General features: G+C 31.7%; 1 protein-coding gene across 14 annotated transcripts in view; it reads left to right on the forward strand.

Annotated features, from left to right (window-relative positions):
- LOC148614102 (phosphatidylinositol-binding clathrin assembly protein-like) overlaps positions 1-15,243 on the forward strand; it is a 43,653-nt gene that overhangs the window by 12,305 nt on the left and 16,105 nt on the right. For 6 of the 14 annotated variants that reach the window (XM_088587944.1, XM_088587945.1, XM_088587948.1 and 3 more), the window contains exons 5-14: positions 91-130; positions 1,263-1,319; positions 2,302-2,413; positions 2,883-2,989; positions 5,297-5,338; positions 7,379-7,393; positions 8,639-8,662; positions 11,126-11,199; positions 11,731-11,848; positions 13,928-13,969. In XM_088587944.1, the coding sequence (XP_088444070.1) occupies positions 91-130; positions 1,263-1,319; positions 2,302-2,413; positions 2,883-2,989; positions 5,297-5,338; positions 7,379-7,393; positions 8,639-8,662; positions 11,126-11,199; positions 11,731-11,848; positions 13,928-13,969 (631 nt within the window). The remainder of the gene's footprint in view (positions 1-90; positions 131-1,262; positions 1,320-2,301; positions 2,414-2,882; positions 2,990-5,296; positions 5,339-7,378; positions 7,394-8,638; positions 8,663-11,125; positions 11,200-11,730; positions 11,849-13,927; positions 13,970-15,243) is intronic. The other 8 variants (XM_088587950.1, XM_088587955.1, XM_088587958.1 and 5 more) reach the window with 6 other exon arrangements.

Here is a 15,243-nt window from a genome sequence, read left to right on the forward strand (position 1 = left end):
TTTTAGATACTTACATGTTCAATATATTTTTAAATTATATTTAAGAAAAATATTTGTATGTGTCATATTGATGAGATTTATATTTTTCAGGAAGGATGATGGAGTCCTGAGAAAAATGAATGCTGAAAAGGTAATAAAATTACTCACAGGAATACCATTAACATAAATTTTCCAAACAGGTGCATGTTAGGACAAAAACCTGAAGTTGTCTTCACTATCAATATTTGTATGATTGGTTTCATAAGAAGTAAAGGTTTGCAAAGGAAATAATCTTTGTTTACTCAATTTATGAAAACTGCCTCTGTGTTGGCATGGCCATTGTGGCATGGTCCTTGATTAAATTTGAATTTGATGTCAAACTGCTTCTCTGCCATGTATGGGTCAGAGATAGAATGATAAATGGTTAGCTCAGAGTAACACTTAAGTGTTTGAATAGAGCAGGGTAGGAAACTCACTCAAATTCTAGCCAGTCCAGAATACAATTTTTCAATATATTCACTTATATGGCTATATAAATTTTCCCTTAAATTAGCTAGTCTTGCCAAAAAAATTGCCAGTCTCAGGCTGGTGGGCAGACTTGTTTCTAACGAGTAGAGTGACATGCCTTCCTGCGGGCTGTTACATCATTTGATATATAAATTACTGGCTCACTGTGTTGGTCACAGCAGGGTTAACATATTTGCTCTGAAATGCATGAAAGTGAAAAAACTAACAACAATTTATCAATCTATATAAGCCTAGCCTGTGTACTATAGTAAAGTACGGTCACTGGGTAGTTGATCATGGCAATAAATTTTGTACCAAAAACTACAACACAATGGCAGAATGAGGCCCTTTCCATGTGCATGTAGTAGGACTTCCACTTGTTTGACTCAGAGTAAAGAGAAAACTCGAGTAGCATAAAATACTATTTTCAATGTCAATTACCTCCTAAGAGCAGGCAGATTTAAATGAATAATTACACATTTCATAGTATAGACCCATAAAACAACTTAATTGCAAAAGTAAAAATATGTAGCCTTTTTTGGGGTGTATCACATTTCTCAGATTTTGCATGATTCTTACAAAGACAGCTACTTAAATAAACAATTAATTTGACAAAACACCTTTTTCAGATCTGTGATTTACCACCTTTTTTACTGTATTTGCCAATTTCTGATTGGCTTGTTGACCTGGTAAAATCAAGTCTGTAGAAATTGGAAAGAGTTCTCCAACACTTGATAACACAAATTCTCCATTATTTTTCTTCTGTTTAATTTCAGTTATTAAAGACACTTCCATGTTTACAGAAACATTTAGATGCATTGGTAGAATTTGATGTAAGTATTTCATGAATGGTAAGTAGTTTACCAGGATTTTAATCTAAAATATTGACTTGGTAGTCCACAGTTTAAATGGTGTAGTCAATATGTGTAGTTTTTACAATCACAGTAGAAATTTGAGTAGCCCACAAATGGGCATTGGCGATTGGGCCCCTGCTAATTTTAAACCCTGTTTACCAATAACTGGCATATCTTACAACTATATGAACAACGTATGTGTAATACAATTGTGTCCGTATCAGTTTGGTATAAATTTTGGTGTCAATTTCACAAAAAGTCGTAAGTGTAAAGTTGATCGTAAGTAATGATGTCATAACAGAAAACAGCTTTGTTACCTCATAACTTATGATCAATTTTACATTTACGATTTTTTGTGAAATTGACGCCAGATCTTTTACTATATCAGTGAAAATAATGTAGTTCTATATAATAAATAGTAATTATAAAATATTATTATATAGATGGCAGTGATTTACCGATTGTTCCCAGTGTAATTTTTTTTTATAATTCACACTGTGAAATAAATTCAGTAATTTCACTCTCGCGCTTTCTCCTGCCAAAATGTCACATCGTGAATATCAATCCACCGTTCACAAAATTTTTAATTTACGTTGAAAAGAACAATGAATAATAGAGGAAATCTACATAATAAATAGGATAATCAATGGTTATCGTGTATAATCAAAATATGAACCTTGTGCTGAGAACGCATTAAGATTTAACTTGTGTGCAGAACAAGTTCAGCACACTCGTTAAATCTAGGCGTTCTTCGGCACTTGTGATAATATTTTGGTTATTCACTCTTTCCAATTAATTATCCTTTTATTATAAAACAATAATTATAACTCTCAATCTTTGATTTTTATTGTATTAGGAAACAGATTTTATTACAATAATGAAAATCAGATTTCTTTAACCCACTATAAAATTGCATTTATAAATCTGAAAAAATGTACTACACAATTGTGTACTTTTTCAGTGTACTCCTAATGAGCTAACAAATGGAGTTATGAATGCTTGTTTCCTGTTGCTATTCAAAGATCTGATCAGATTGTTTGCCTGTTACAATGATGGTATTATTAACCTATTAGGTAAGTTAATGTAGCTAAAAGAGATGAACAAAGGGAATGTTTTATGGCAATTTGAATTTAACTGGTACCACTTTCAAGATTACCATTATTGACAGCAATTCTATGGATAAAATGAAAGACCATAAAGATCACACAGGTGATTAGTTGTAATGAAATAGGATACAATTGTATGTCGTAGAGCAGAATTTTTTTTTGGAGAGCCATTAAATTACTCCGAAATCCCAACTTGATTGGTATTGAATGTGTTAACATAACAATTAAAATTGCCATCGTAGCCCTAGAAAAAAAACTGGTAAGATTTTGTATTCAACAGCACAAATACTTACTCTAACCTTATAAACAGGAAAAAGTTTCATTGATAAATAGATGTCAGTTTTTAATGCATAATGGAAAAAAAATGATTGATAATCTCTCTCTCTTGAAAAAAATTAGTTCATCTTATATGCATATGTTGTACAACTTCTTGTAGAAAAATATTTTGATATGAATAAGAAGCAGTGCAAAGATGGATTAGAATGCTACAAAAGATTCCTGGTACGAATGGACAAAGTAGGAGAATTCCTTAAAGTAGCTGAGGTAATGTTTTTATTCCTCATGATGACAAGTATTCGGACTTCCAATTAAGGAGGTAGACCTAGGGTATGGGACATAACTCTTGAAATCAGTGATATGTTTGTATCACAATCAATTTCATTAATGTCTTTCAAGCTTTCATTTGAAACTGAAAGATATCGGAGCAAGTTAATTTGATGCTTACATGAGATTGATGTAAAATGGTAAATGCAAACGTTCCAATGATTTGTAAAAGTTGTGTCCCTTACCCTAAGTCTACCTCCTTAAGGACCATTACAGTGTTCAAGTATTCCATTTTCCCGTCACCCAGGACAAGTGCAGTTTTTGTGTGGGAAAGTTGATTATTATGCCCCACTTTCCCTTTGGCAAATATAAAGCAAACTTCAAGTATGGGAATGTTAATCTTCATTTGGAGTTTTCCCATGTAAACCTAAAATTTTGAGAAAAAAAAACCTATAACACCGCATTATATATTAAGGACACTAGCAGAAGTGTCTAAAACAAAATACACCGAAAAATGGAAAAAAAATCTTGAAGATGACTAAATAGCATCTCGAGGAATTGGTAAATTACATTTGAGAGGCTTTAATTACCCTCCAATATTTTGCTTAATATTTTACACTAGTAGTGAAAAGTAAATTTGTAGGATAAGGCAAACAGTAACAGTATGTAGATATGCTATGATTTTCATTTAATGTTCATTATTTATTCATTGCTTTAGAAATTATAGTTAAGTTTTTATTTTTTATACCACTGTCATTCATACCCATTAAAAAAATGGTTCAGTGAAATCCTCACTATTTATTGCTCCTGTTCCCTCCCATAAGTGTCAAGTAAATATTTTTGTCATGTGCATGAAATGCTATTATTTTCCAATAACTGGTACAATTAATGGATACTAAATCAGAAGCTTTCAGATCAAATTAAAAAAAAGTGCTCATTTCCTTCTTGGCTACCTACCCAATTGAATTTGTCCTACCTAAAAGTTTACTGGTGTCTTTCGCCTTAGAATGAAAAAGAATCTGAACTAAATAGGGTTGCAAAAGAAGACCGTTTAGGGTTGCAAAAGAAGACCGTTTCTAAGGTTTGTCTTGCTAATTGAAAAATTGCACTATAGATCTTTGAAATACTAGACTTGTAATTTTTTTAGTCTCGCGGAATAAAATCAGAGGTATACCTACACTGTTGTTGTTACTTTGAGTTAATCTGCTTAGTTCAGTGTTTAAGTACAGGTTCAAATAAGATTCTGGCAGATGGTGATAAATCCATATTTTTTGTCATTTTTTTTTATAATGTAAATACATCAAGTATATCCCTTATGTTTTAAGAAATAGGGGGTGGGAGAAGTGTAGAAAAGTAGTGATGTATTTTTGAAGAAATAGCAGAAAATATTTCATTAATGAATTCAATTATATGATGTGACTTGATTCATTACTTTCCCAATCTTAGATACAACTTTTATTTCCATTTTTATACCCTTCAAAGAGTGTGTGGTACATGAAAATCACCTTGTTCATCTCAGTTCATCGGCATATAGATGGGACATACTGTTGTTGGTGATTTTGGTTCTTGTCCAAGTGGGGGTATGCCTAGTACGACAACATGTCCAACTTTATGTTTATTATTAATATGATCTAGAAGTAGCTTTAAGGTTGTTTAGAAAAATGACAAAAATTTCCAACTTTTCACCTTATTTTTTACTCGCATGATTCTTAGATGAACCTGTAGTTAAAGTTTGAAATCATTGTTTATCAGCATCATACTCAAGTATTAAAATTTGTGGCAACACATTCTGATTGAAGTATTTAGTTCAGTAGAGAATTTATGTTATCATTGTATACACTTTATGTACAGTACATATATAGTATGTGTGTGTGTGTGTGTAGAATGTATAATGTGAGTGTAGAACAACACATTGAGGGTTTATATTGGCAAGAAAATTTCGGGCCTATTTCACCTGGTTGGGTGATCATGTTGGTTCTGATCTGGAGAATTTCAGGATAATTAAGTTTCTGAAGTAGTTATTCCTTTTTAATATTTGGTTTGAATTAGCAAAAACACTAGCTCTGATATCAGAAGTGGGAGGTTTCAAATTGTTATATTCAGTACAGGTAACATGTTGAAATTGAGCTCATAATCATCCACATATTGTGAAATATGGAAAGGCAAAGGAATTAAAATTTCATTTAGACCCACATTATTTGTACTGCTTTTTTCCAAATTATTTATGCATATTATGCTTTAATTGAAAATACTAACATTATAGAATATTTGTCAGTTTTTATAAAAATGTTTTATGTTTCTTTTCAGAATGTTGGAATAGACAAAGGAGACATCCCAGATTTAGCCAAGGTTTGTTGCTTAACAATTATGCTATGTGTTCATCATGACATATCATAATAAAAACTAGATAAGAGAAGTACTACATCAAAAATATGTATGTGGTGAATTCCTTCCTTTTGATATAGAAAATTCTAATGATATTTGCTTTGTGTGTTAAATAATATTTGAGAACTGTTACTTTTAAAAGGGTAAAAATATGTATATGTTTTTGATATCTCTTGAACTATATTTAATATTGAGCTTTATTGATTTTCTGGGAATGAGATTCCATAGATTTAAGTATGGAAACTTTGATATAGAAACAGCCATTATTAATATATTTTGTATATGAATCCAGAGAGTTTAGAAAAGGGCTTGCTACCAAATTTAAAAAAAAATATGTCTTACAGTAAGTAAAACAGTTAACTTCAGGAGATAAAGTTGGTCTTCAATTGACTGAATGACCATTATTTCATAAAATATCATGTATATTCAACTAGACAATTGACAAGGAGATATAAACTATATTATTACATAGATATCTCAGCACTCTCCCAAAGATTTACAGACAGCATCCTGGTTACATCTGAATTTCAATGTAGCATCTTTTATCTAAAAATTACAGCCTTGCATTTGTATGGGACCTTATGGGACGTTCTTTTTAGCTCACCTGGCCAAAGGCCATGTTATCTATTGCCATCACTTGGCGTCCGTCTTCATCGTTAACAATTATACAAAACTCTTTTCCTCTGAAACTACTTGACAAATTAGAACCATCTTGGTATAAATGTTCCTTGGGGTATCCTGCATAGAACTGATGTGGGGATTTTTTATTCATTGAAAAACATGGGCGCCGTTACTAAAATAGAACATAGGGGTCAGACAGTAGTTTTTCACATACATCTCCTAAACTGTTAGGTTTAGCTAAATTCTGAAATGGGTAAAAGTGTTAAGCATGATGAGATCGATCTCTGGTCAAATTTTGGCTTTAATCTGTTAAGCCATGTTGGAGTTATTGCCCTTTTTCAACAATTTTTGCTATTATTAATGTTATTTCTTTCAAAACTCTTCCGCTCTGAGACTACTTGAGCAATTGGAACCAAACTTGGTATGAATGTTTTTTAGGGTATCCTACATAGAACTGTCATGGGGAATTTTGATCTGTCAAAAAAACATGGCCACATTACTAAAAATAAAACCTAGGGGTCAGACAATAGTTTTTCACATATATCTCCAAAACCATTAGTTTAGCTAAATTATGACATAGGGGTCATAGTGTTCAGCATGATGAGATCTATCTGTAGTCAAATTTTCATTCTAATCTGTTAAGCCATGTTGAAGTTACGGCCCGTTTCTTTTGCCATTTTTAATGTTATTTCTTTCAAAAATCTCCTCAGACACTACTTGACCAATTGAAACCAAACTTGGTATGAATGTTTCTTGGGGTATCCTGCATAGAACTGATGTGGTGATTTTTGATTCGTCGGAAAGCATGGCTGGCATTACTAAAAATAGAACATAGGGGTCAGACTGTAATTTTTCCCTAATTTATCTCCAAAGCCTTTAGGTTTAGCCAAATTCTTTCAGTTGCTGAAGTGATCCTTATTGTAAGGCCTAAAAATTCTCCAGGGATTAAAGGTGTCAGACAAATCCTTGTAAGAGTTATTGTCCTTGAATGGTGAAAAATTACTAGGTGGGCCATTCAGGCTCCTGGGAGCATCTTGTTTGATATCATTTCGGGAAAAAAATATAGCAATAGGGTGATGTATTGCTATGTGGCTCTGGGGAGATCACTGTATCTGAATCTATGTCTGATAGAAAAAATCTTCTCAATTGTCCAGTTAATCACCTGTGACAGTTCATCAGGTAATGGTCATGATGTAAAGGAAATGTCTACTCTATTCCATGAATTTAACCATTTTACTTGCTGTAAAAACAATACATCAAATCATGAAGGTGCCAGTTAATTTTTGTTGGAAAGGTAGGGTTTTTGATATGACCCACATATACATTTTTGCCTTTTGATGTTTGTAGTGAAATATCATGAACAAGTTTTTTATATATTATTAGTCAAGACCTGATAAGGTAAATTGATCAGAGTAGCTACAGCTCTATGAATTAGACAGTTCTGAAGGCAAGGGCTCTCTTAGTAGGCTTCCGTATATAATTTCTGGCACCCAGGCCTGGGCGCCACAAAACTTGTACATAATCTTTAGTCTTCAAATATACTTTTACAACCATGGTAACTCCTGTCAAAGTTTCTCAACTTATTTACATTGCAAAAAACTTTTCTTTGATAAGTTCTTAACTCTCAGACAAGTTAGTTCTTGAGTATTGTGGTGCCAGGTCCAGGCTTTTAATATTACTCACTTGTAATCTACTAGATTGTAAAACTGTTATTGCTGTGTAAATACATAATACATATGGTTAATTACACCAGAATAAGTTTTATAGTGTACATAATTTAATTAATTCAATAAAAAAAAAATAAAATAGTAGTTTTGTATGTGGAAACTGGACAAGTGTGTTAGCTTTTTACTATAACATTATTTGGATTTTTTTAAATAATAGTCATTAATGTATAAATAAGAGCTAGAAGGAGAATTAGAAACTCGTAACTCTCCTTAAAACATAGACCAAATCAAAACCCTATTTTTTATACAAAAATGACAACAATTCTGTATATATGATATAAATTCTTTACTTAAAAAAAATATGTGTAGATATTGATATTATATACCTTGAACTTTTTTTTCTGAGGTGTTGTAACATAGTTGTCTAGATGTGCTATTCTTGTTGATGTATATTTTGTGTATGCCTGAATGTTGCAATAATACCTGTTTATATATATCGATTTTCTTCTCATGGCTACATGTTTTAATTGTTACTGTGTATATCATGTGGGAATAAGGTATATGCTGTCACAGCTTTGGTTTTCATTGGTTGCAGTTGCTTAAATTATAGTATTCTGCACATTGGCAGAATGTTTATGCACATGAAACCTTATTATAATATAAATATTGTTACTGTCATAGAAAATTGGAGAAATTAGTAACAAGTTAATTTAAGTCTTATTTTAGGATCACATGTACTGTTTCAGCAAGAATTTTAAATGTGTTCCAAAAAAATTGTTGATCTTTTTCTTCATATTCTTTTTACTTACCGAGTTCAGTTCAAGACTATTAAATGAATTTTTTTTTCTCATAATTTTTCTGGTCCACATTTTAGTTTTCAGGGCCTTATACCAATAAATCTCCCCAGCTGTTATGAAAACCAGAGCTTCACTGCCTTAACTATATTATAGCATGGATATTTTATTTCTGTCCATAGGGCCTGAAGAACAATTGTAATTCTGTAAGTCACAAGTAAAGTATAGCATTGAAATGTAATTCTGTGTATTGTTATGTTGCAAGCAAACTCACTAAATTGAGAAGGGGAAACCTAGCAGAATCATTGACTGACAAGTGTAGTATTTATTGTAAGTTATGACGTCACAGTGCTATTTTCTGTTGTGACGTCAATATTTACAATCAACTTTACTCTCCCATATTTTCTGAGTACTGAATCAATGGTCCTCATAATGAAAATCAAAAATCCTCATTAGAGTGACACAAGAATTGAAGGTCTGGGACCCAGGTGATTGAAATTTTAATAATCATAGGTTAATAATGAGAGTCCTTGACCTGACAACCACCTATTGGAACCCTGGGATATGATGCTAAAAATAGTATGAATAGGTAGAGTGGCCCTGAAGGAGAGTATGGGTATTCAATCATATATTTTTACGTAAAATCAATGTATTATTTTACTAATCACAATTTTTTAAAGTTTTCAGTCAAATAATTATTTATTAGAAATAGAAGTTTATTGTTGATTTAATTTCTACTATACAAAATTAAATAAACACATTAGATTTCTATGTCTTGTGCAGTTATTTTCTTGATCCCTTTCATATTGATGGGACAGGAAAATATCTGTCAGATAAATAAAAAGAAATCTAATTAATGCTGATAATACAATACTAATGACAGTTTAAGCTGTAAGCCTGTGACAAAAAGTCATAAAATCCCAAAATAAACTAATTTTAACTAAATTCCTAGTAACTTTTGTTCATTTGATTAGTTGTAGAGTTAAATGTAGTAAATAGAACCCTATTACCTTTCAGTTATTAGGGGAGCTTTAAAGCTAATACTAGTGACCAGTCATATTATAACCATAATCATATTCTTTATCAATTGATCAGATATTTAGAAGACTAAATCTGGAGTTAATAGAGGGTGTGAAAATTTGCCTTGAAAGGAATACAGTCTTTCTCTAACTTCAAGGCTGTATCTATTTTCATCCTCATTTGTTCCCAAAATCTAAGAATAAAGAACTAACCATTCTGCAAAACTGACTTTATAATCAAATGTAATCGTTTGATGTTGTCTCCCTGACCAGAAAGATTAATCACACCCTATAACATTTTATTGATGTTACACATAATATTTCAATTTTTTCATTAGGCCAAAATATCCTAGATTTTCATCCCTTCCCAATTTTTTCACCCTCTTAGAAAATGTTTCCCAGTTTAGGTCAATTTCTTTCGAATTGACAGCATTTTTCACTTAAATTGATGACAAATAAAATTCACCTGCCCGCCCTAATTTTGAAAAATGCTGGATGAGAATATAGGATTTTTTTTTGACGGCCTTATTAAGACTGCTGTATTCATAGTGATTACTATGTTTTGGAGTTTTCATTCTCATTTTGTAAAACTATTTTTGAAGAGACAACATCAGAGATATATAAGGTGGCCTGGGGGAGTTGTGAATCACGAATCACAACACTACTAACACAAGATTGTATTTTTTTTAATTTTAAATGTTGTTCATTAAGCTTGTGTCATGTTTTGAAAACCTTATTTTATATGCCACTTTTAGAAAAACAGTTTGTACAGCATGCTTTGGCATTTTTTCTGATGTGCATATTTCTTTTCATGTATTTTATTATTACTTTTCTTTCTTTGTATGCTTTTTGCATTGCATGAATTTGTAATTTGATGTTGTTTTTGTGACAATGTAATGGGTACATGGTGTGCACCTATATAACTGATATGTTATGATGAACACAAGTTGAAATATAATGTTCAAATCTTTTTACTTTTCTCCTATGAACATATTTTCAATAAAACTATATTACAATTATTTTTCAAATTATTGATCAGGACACTATAGAACAATAAATACCTGTTAGAATTTGTATATAACATCAAAATTAAATGTAGGATGCAGATTACTCCTGTTATCCGTAAGTATAGGATTCTCTTATTAAAGAACTAAGTTAGGATATACAAAACAAAAACATAAAAGAGCTACTCAGTATCTGTTCTTATTTTGTATTTCTTCATCATACTTGTATTAGGTATAACCCATTTTATTCATTTGTTGTTGCCATGGTTTTCATACTGTTGTCTATGACAGTCAATCCAATTAAAATTAAAAACTTCTATTATGCCCCACTCCTCACAAGATCTTATTTATGATTTTACTTGAAAATATCATTGCCACATTAACCAAGGTCGTATCATGACCATATTTTGAAAAAAAAATTAAGTCAAAGCACGATAGTTGATTGTTAGATCTTTAACGGAGAGAGACATAATCTTAGATTTTACTTTTTTGAGATTGTATGACAGGTGTTATTGCAACAATCTGCCTAAGTTCTGTTTAGCTTTGAATGTCAGTCTGTAGCTTAAAATCAGTTTCATTTATTTACTCTGTTGAATTGACCCATTTCAGGTTCAGATTTTTCTGTAAATACCTAATTCTTTTGCAGGCACCATCTAGTCTTTTGGATGCACTTGAACAGCATTTAGCGTCATTAGAGGGCAAGAAAGGTGTTAGTGCCAAGTAAGTAATGCCATGTATCAGAATTGTAATCTGTTAGTGCAATGCTGGCAATTTGAAAAATTTTCTGTTGAAATAGACAGTAACATTACTTACTTTACTTTGGCTGTTCGCTCCTCCTGGAGCATAGACCAGCAATGAGTGCCCTCCAGCACTGCCTGTTCTTTGCTGTCAGCTCAAGTTGTCCCCATGTTTTCCTTGTCAGCTTTACATCTTTGTCCAGTTCTTGTTTCTAGGTGTTTCACTGTTAAATCAGTGCATTGTTTTCTAAAAAATACAGATCTGGACATGTTTACATGAAGAAAAAAAAGGTGTATGTAGACTAAAACAGCATCATTTGTTCAGTGGGTTTTTCTGCACCCTGAATCACCTCAACACTTGGAAGTGTCTGAATTTGTATGGATGGGTACTTAATTGAATTTGATGGTTGAAATATATTTTTTTCTCACATAGTCACATACCATGTTTCTGTAACCATCCAAGAGTGGATGTATAACTTAGTTGATAGCAAGACTAGTTTTTTATTTCATCTAGACCAGCTGGTTTTACCTCTGCAGTGAATGCCATATCAGGAAACAGTTCTATTAATATTTCTGAAGAAGAGAAAAAGAAAATTTTAGATGAAGAAAATCAAAGATTACAGATGTTAAAGGTAAAGTTCTAACCGAATGATGAACATGTATTGCCTGGCCTTTCTTTCCTCCCCCTGTTTTTGCCTTTGTAATTTTTATTGTTACTGTGAATCCATTGAAGTTTTTTAAATTGTTATTACATACACTACCTATCTACTGGTACTGTGTATTCATTGTTTTTGCATAAGAAAATTTGCAATTTTCAAGAGTAGCATTAGATTAAATGCATGGCGTTTCTCTTCAGTAAAAAATCTTGTTGCCTGTCTGTCATTCCATCTGTTATTCTGTCCATTCAAATTCCATCACAATTATCTCAGCCCCCTCTGGATGAATTGATTTCAGATTTGTTGTTGATGGGGCATACATTGCAAGCTATTTTGGGTTTTGTCTGAAATCAACTTCATGTTTCATGGGACTTTGCCATTTTTCATTTTATGGAATGATTGAGAAAATTTTGATAACAAAAATCTCGGCTCCCAGTGGATGGATCGAATTCAAATTTGGGGTGAGGCTTTATATAGATGGGCCATACATTGTAAGCAATTTTGGTTGCTGTCCAGTATCAACTTCCTATATGAGTGGGGGTATACCTAGCACAACAAGGTCTGCAACTTTATGTATTTCCCATGTCATACATGTTCATGTATTTTGATATGTCAACACAACACAGTAGGTTAAAACAATGTTTATATATACAATTGAAAAAATAATGATGGCAGCTTTCTTCTTGCATCATATTATTCTATAAGCATGTTCTTCTTTTTTCATTGTATGTACATGTATGAAAAACTTACATTAGAATGTTATAATGATTAAAGATGAATATGGTAGATCTTAGTATTAACTAACTTTATATCTTGTGCATAATATAAATAGTTTACTGTTTAAGGGTAAAATGTAGTAACTATGTATTAGAATTAACTTACCTACATTAAAATCATGGTCACATGTGCCTTGTTTATAAATAAAGTGTTGAAGGGCTGACAATTTGACAATTTGTAATGCTGTGTTCATTTTAAAAGTCAAATTTACCGCATTTAAAAATTATGAAAATTATATAGTCTTGTCTTCGGCTATTTTAATATTTACAACCATATTGTTAGTGAAAGTAGTGAAAAATTGAAGGATAATGAATTGTGAAAGTCAACTATTAAAAATGATTCACGAAATATCTAAATAGCCCAATAGTTCATGAATTGTATGAAATGCTTGAGTGAACTATCTGGTTGTTTTTACACTGAAACTTTTTAGAAAGTGAATTTCAGTGGTTACTTATAGCGCATGCAGTGATGATGTTCAGGGAATAGATTTGCTTTTCCCTCGATTGTATGACAATCTCCTGATGAACTTCCTAAGGTAATTAACCTACAATGGAGGAAAAGGTTTAAACTTTCTATCAGACACCGATTTAATAATCTGTTCCTAATCCATAAAATATGGTATCCATGAATTAAAGTACTTTCACATCATACAAGTCAGTTCATAAGATGGTTGTCAATTAATCAAGAGAGGACTAAGTCTATCCCCTGAACAGAATCATTGTATGTGCTTTAATTTAATTTCATTGATAAAAAAATTTTCTAATGCATGTATAAACTGAAAATGTAAAAAAGATAGATTCACATTTTTAGCAGATTCTATTTTTGACGACTTGGCCACACGATATTCAGTGAAAAGTCATTCATCGCTATTGACTTGATAAATAATGCTCTCAATATTCTTGTACAGCCTTGACATAATTTTTTAATTTTTTTTGATGAAACATTTTTTTTTTAAAATTTGAAAATCTTTTGGTATTTTGGTAGGCATCTTTAAGAATCGGTCTTATTTGTTTCATGCTAAAGTGGTGTTTAAATCATTTCAACAAATCTGTTATTGAGACGTCTGTTAAGGTAAATGTGAATCATATTAGTGAAACTTAATTCAAAATTATGCTTGATACAATGCAATTAATCAAGTAATAAGAATAGGGTATGTTAAGTTCTGGGACAGACTGATTTTTTTCTTCATGTAAACTATTTTTCAATGATGATATGAATGGATTAAGCTGTATTGCTGATTTTTCTTTGCTATATATGTTGTCTCCTTATGTCTTGAAGGATCGAAGTCAAGCTGACCTACTCTTTACTGATGATAATGAGGTATATAGTTTACTGTTGTCAAGGAAACCAGTAGCCAAAATTATGTACAGGGCACAATATTGCTGGGAGTAGTCGGTGGGAATAAAAAAATGCTTAAAGAATCAAACCTTATTGCATGAATTACCTAAAGGTTAAAGTTGAACGTTACAGAAGAAGATTGGTATTTACTTGAAAGAGAGAAGTGAAGTGAAATATTAGTATGATTGTGTTTGCAGTGGTTAAAAACTTATATCAGCCACCCTTCAGTGATAATTGGAAGACCATGCTTTTGAGGCTTATCTTCCATGTATTTGAATTGGAACAGTTAAAAATTCTCCTTTGGTTTAAAAACTATCAGTTGTTGTTTCAATAGTCAAGCAAGCCATTTTAGCAAGTTTTTTTTAAAGGGACAGAACCCACCAACACACAACAACCTCATGTCTCAATAACCACTTCTGGGTCAAATGACCAACCACCCCCACTATGTAGCACAAAAAAACACACAGAACTTAGATCCATGCATTGTTAGTGCATTATTTGTATTTATTCTGATCAAAAGTAGTTACAATAAAGCTGAAAATCATATTTCCAAATTACTACCAAAGTGTATGAATATTGTTTACATGTGTGAGTAATTTGCCTCCATGCTGTCAGTTAGCAGAAAAGGTATAAATGTGGATTTTCAGTATTATTTATTTAAATAAATTTTGTGAAGACTTTCTACGATCATCGTACCATTAGCACAATGATTTTGAAAGACTTATTTTCCAAACTGCCATAGGTATGCATCTTTAAGGTGTCATTTGTCTTGGGAATTCACAGTGAAACTTTGAAAATTACTTTTTTAACATGTAAAGTAATGGAATATTAGAAGTGGTTAGTGAGACCTGTTTGGGGAAAGATTTTAACTGTTGAAACTTTAACTACTTACACTTTGGTAAGTAGCTAAATGGTTTGAAATAAATTATTTAAAAGTATCCAAGTACTTACCACAGCTACAATAAGTCAAAATATTTGAATTTGAAGTCTTCTGTTGTCTATTGTTCCATTCAGACAGTCAACCAGTCTGTCGGGTTGCAGAGTTACTTCCCTTTGCTCAAAATTTGAAATTTAATTTGAAAAATGTCTATTAGCATGTAGTGTTGACAGGTAAAATTGTGATGTGCAAAGTAGTATTTAGTAACTTAAGATTACGGAGGGTGTTAGATGTTAAGTTAAGGGGGTAGCATCTCTATAGGTGGTTGGTTTTGATGGGACTGTTAAGTTAGAAATAAAAGACACAGTTGCAAATAAAA

Source organism: Perna viridis, chromosome 6, assembly GCF_037379345.1.
Source record: "Perna viridis isolate PV_CMFRI_1.1 ecotype Kerala chromosome 6, ASM3737934v1, whole genome shotgun sequence".
Classification (NCBI taxonomy): Eukaryota; Metazoa; Mollusca; class Bivalvia; order Mytilida; family Mytilidae; genus Perna; species Perna viridis.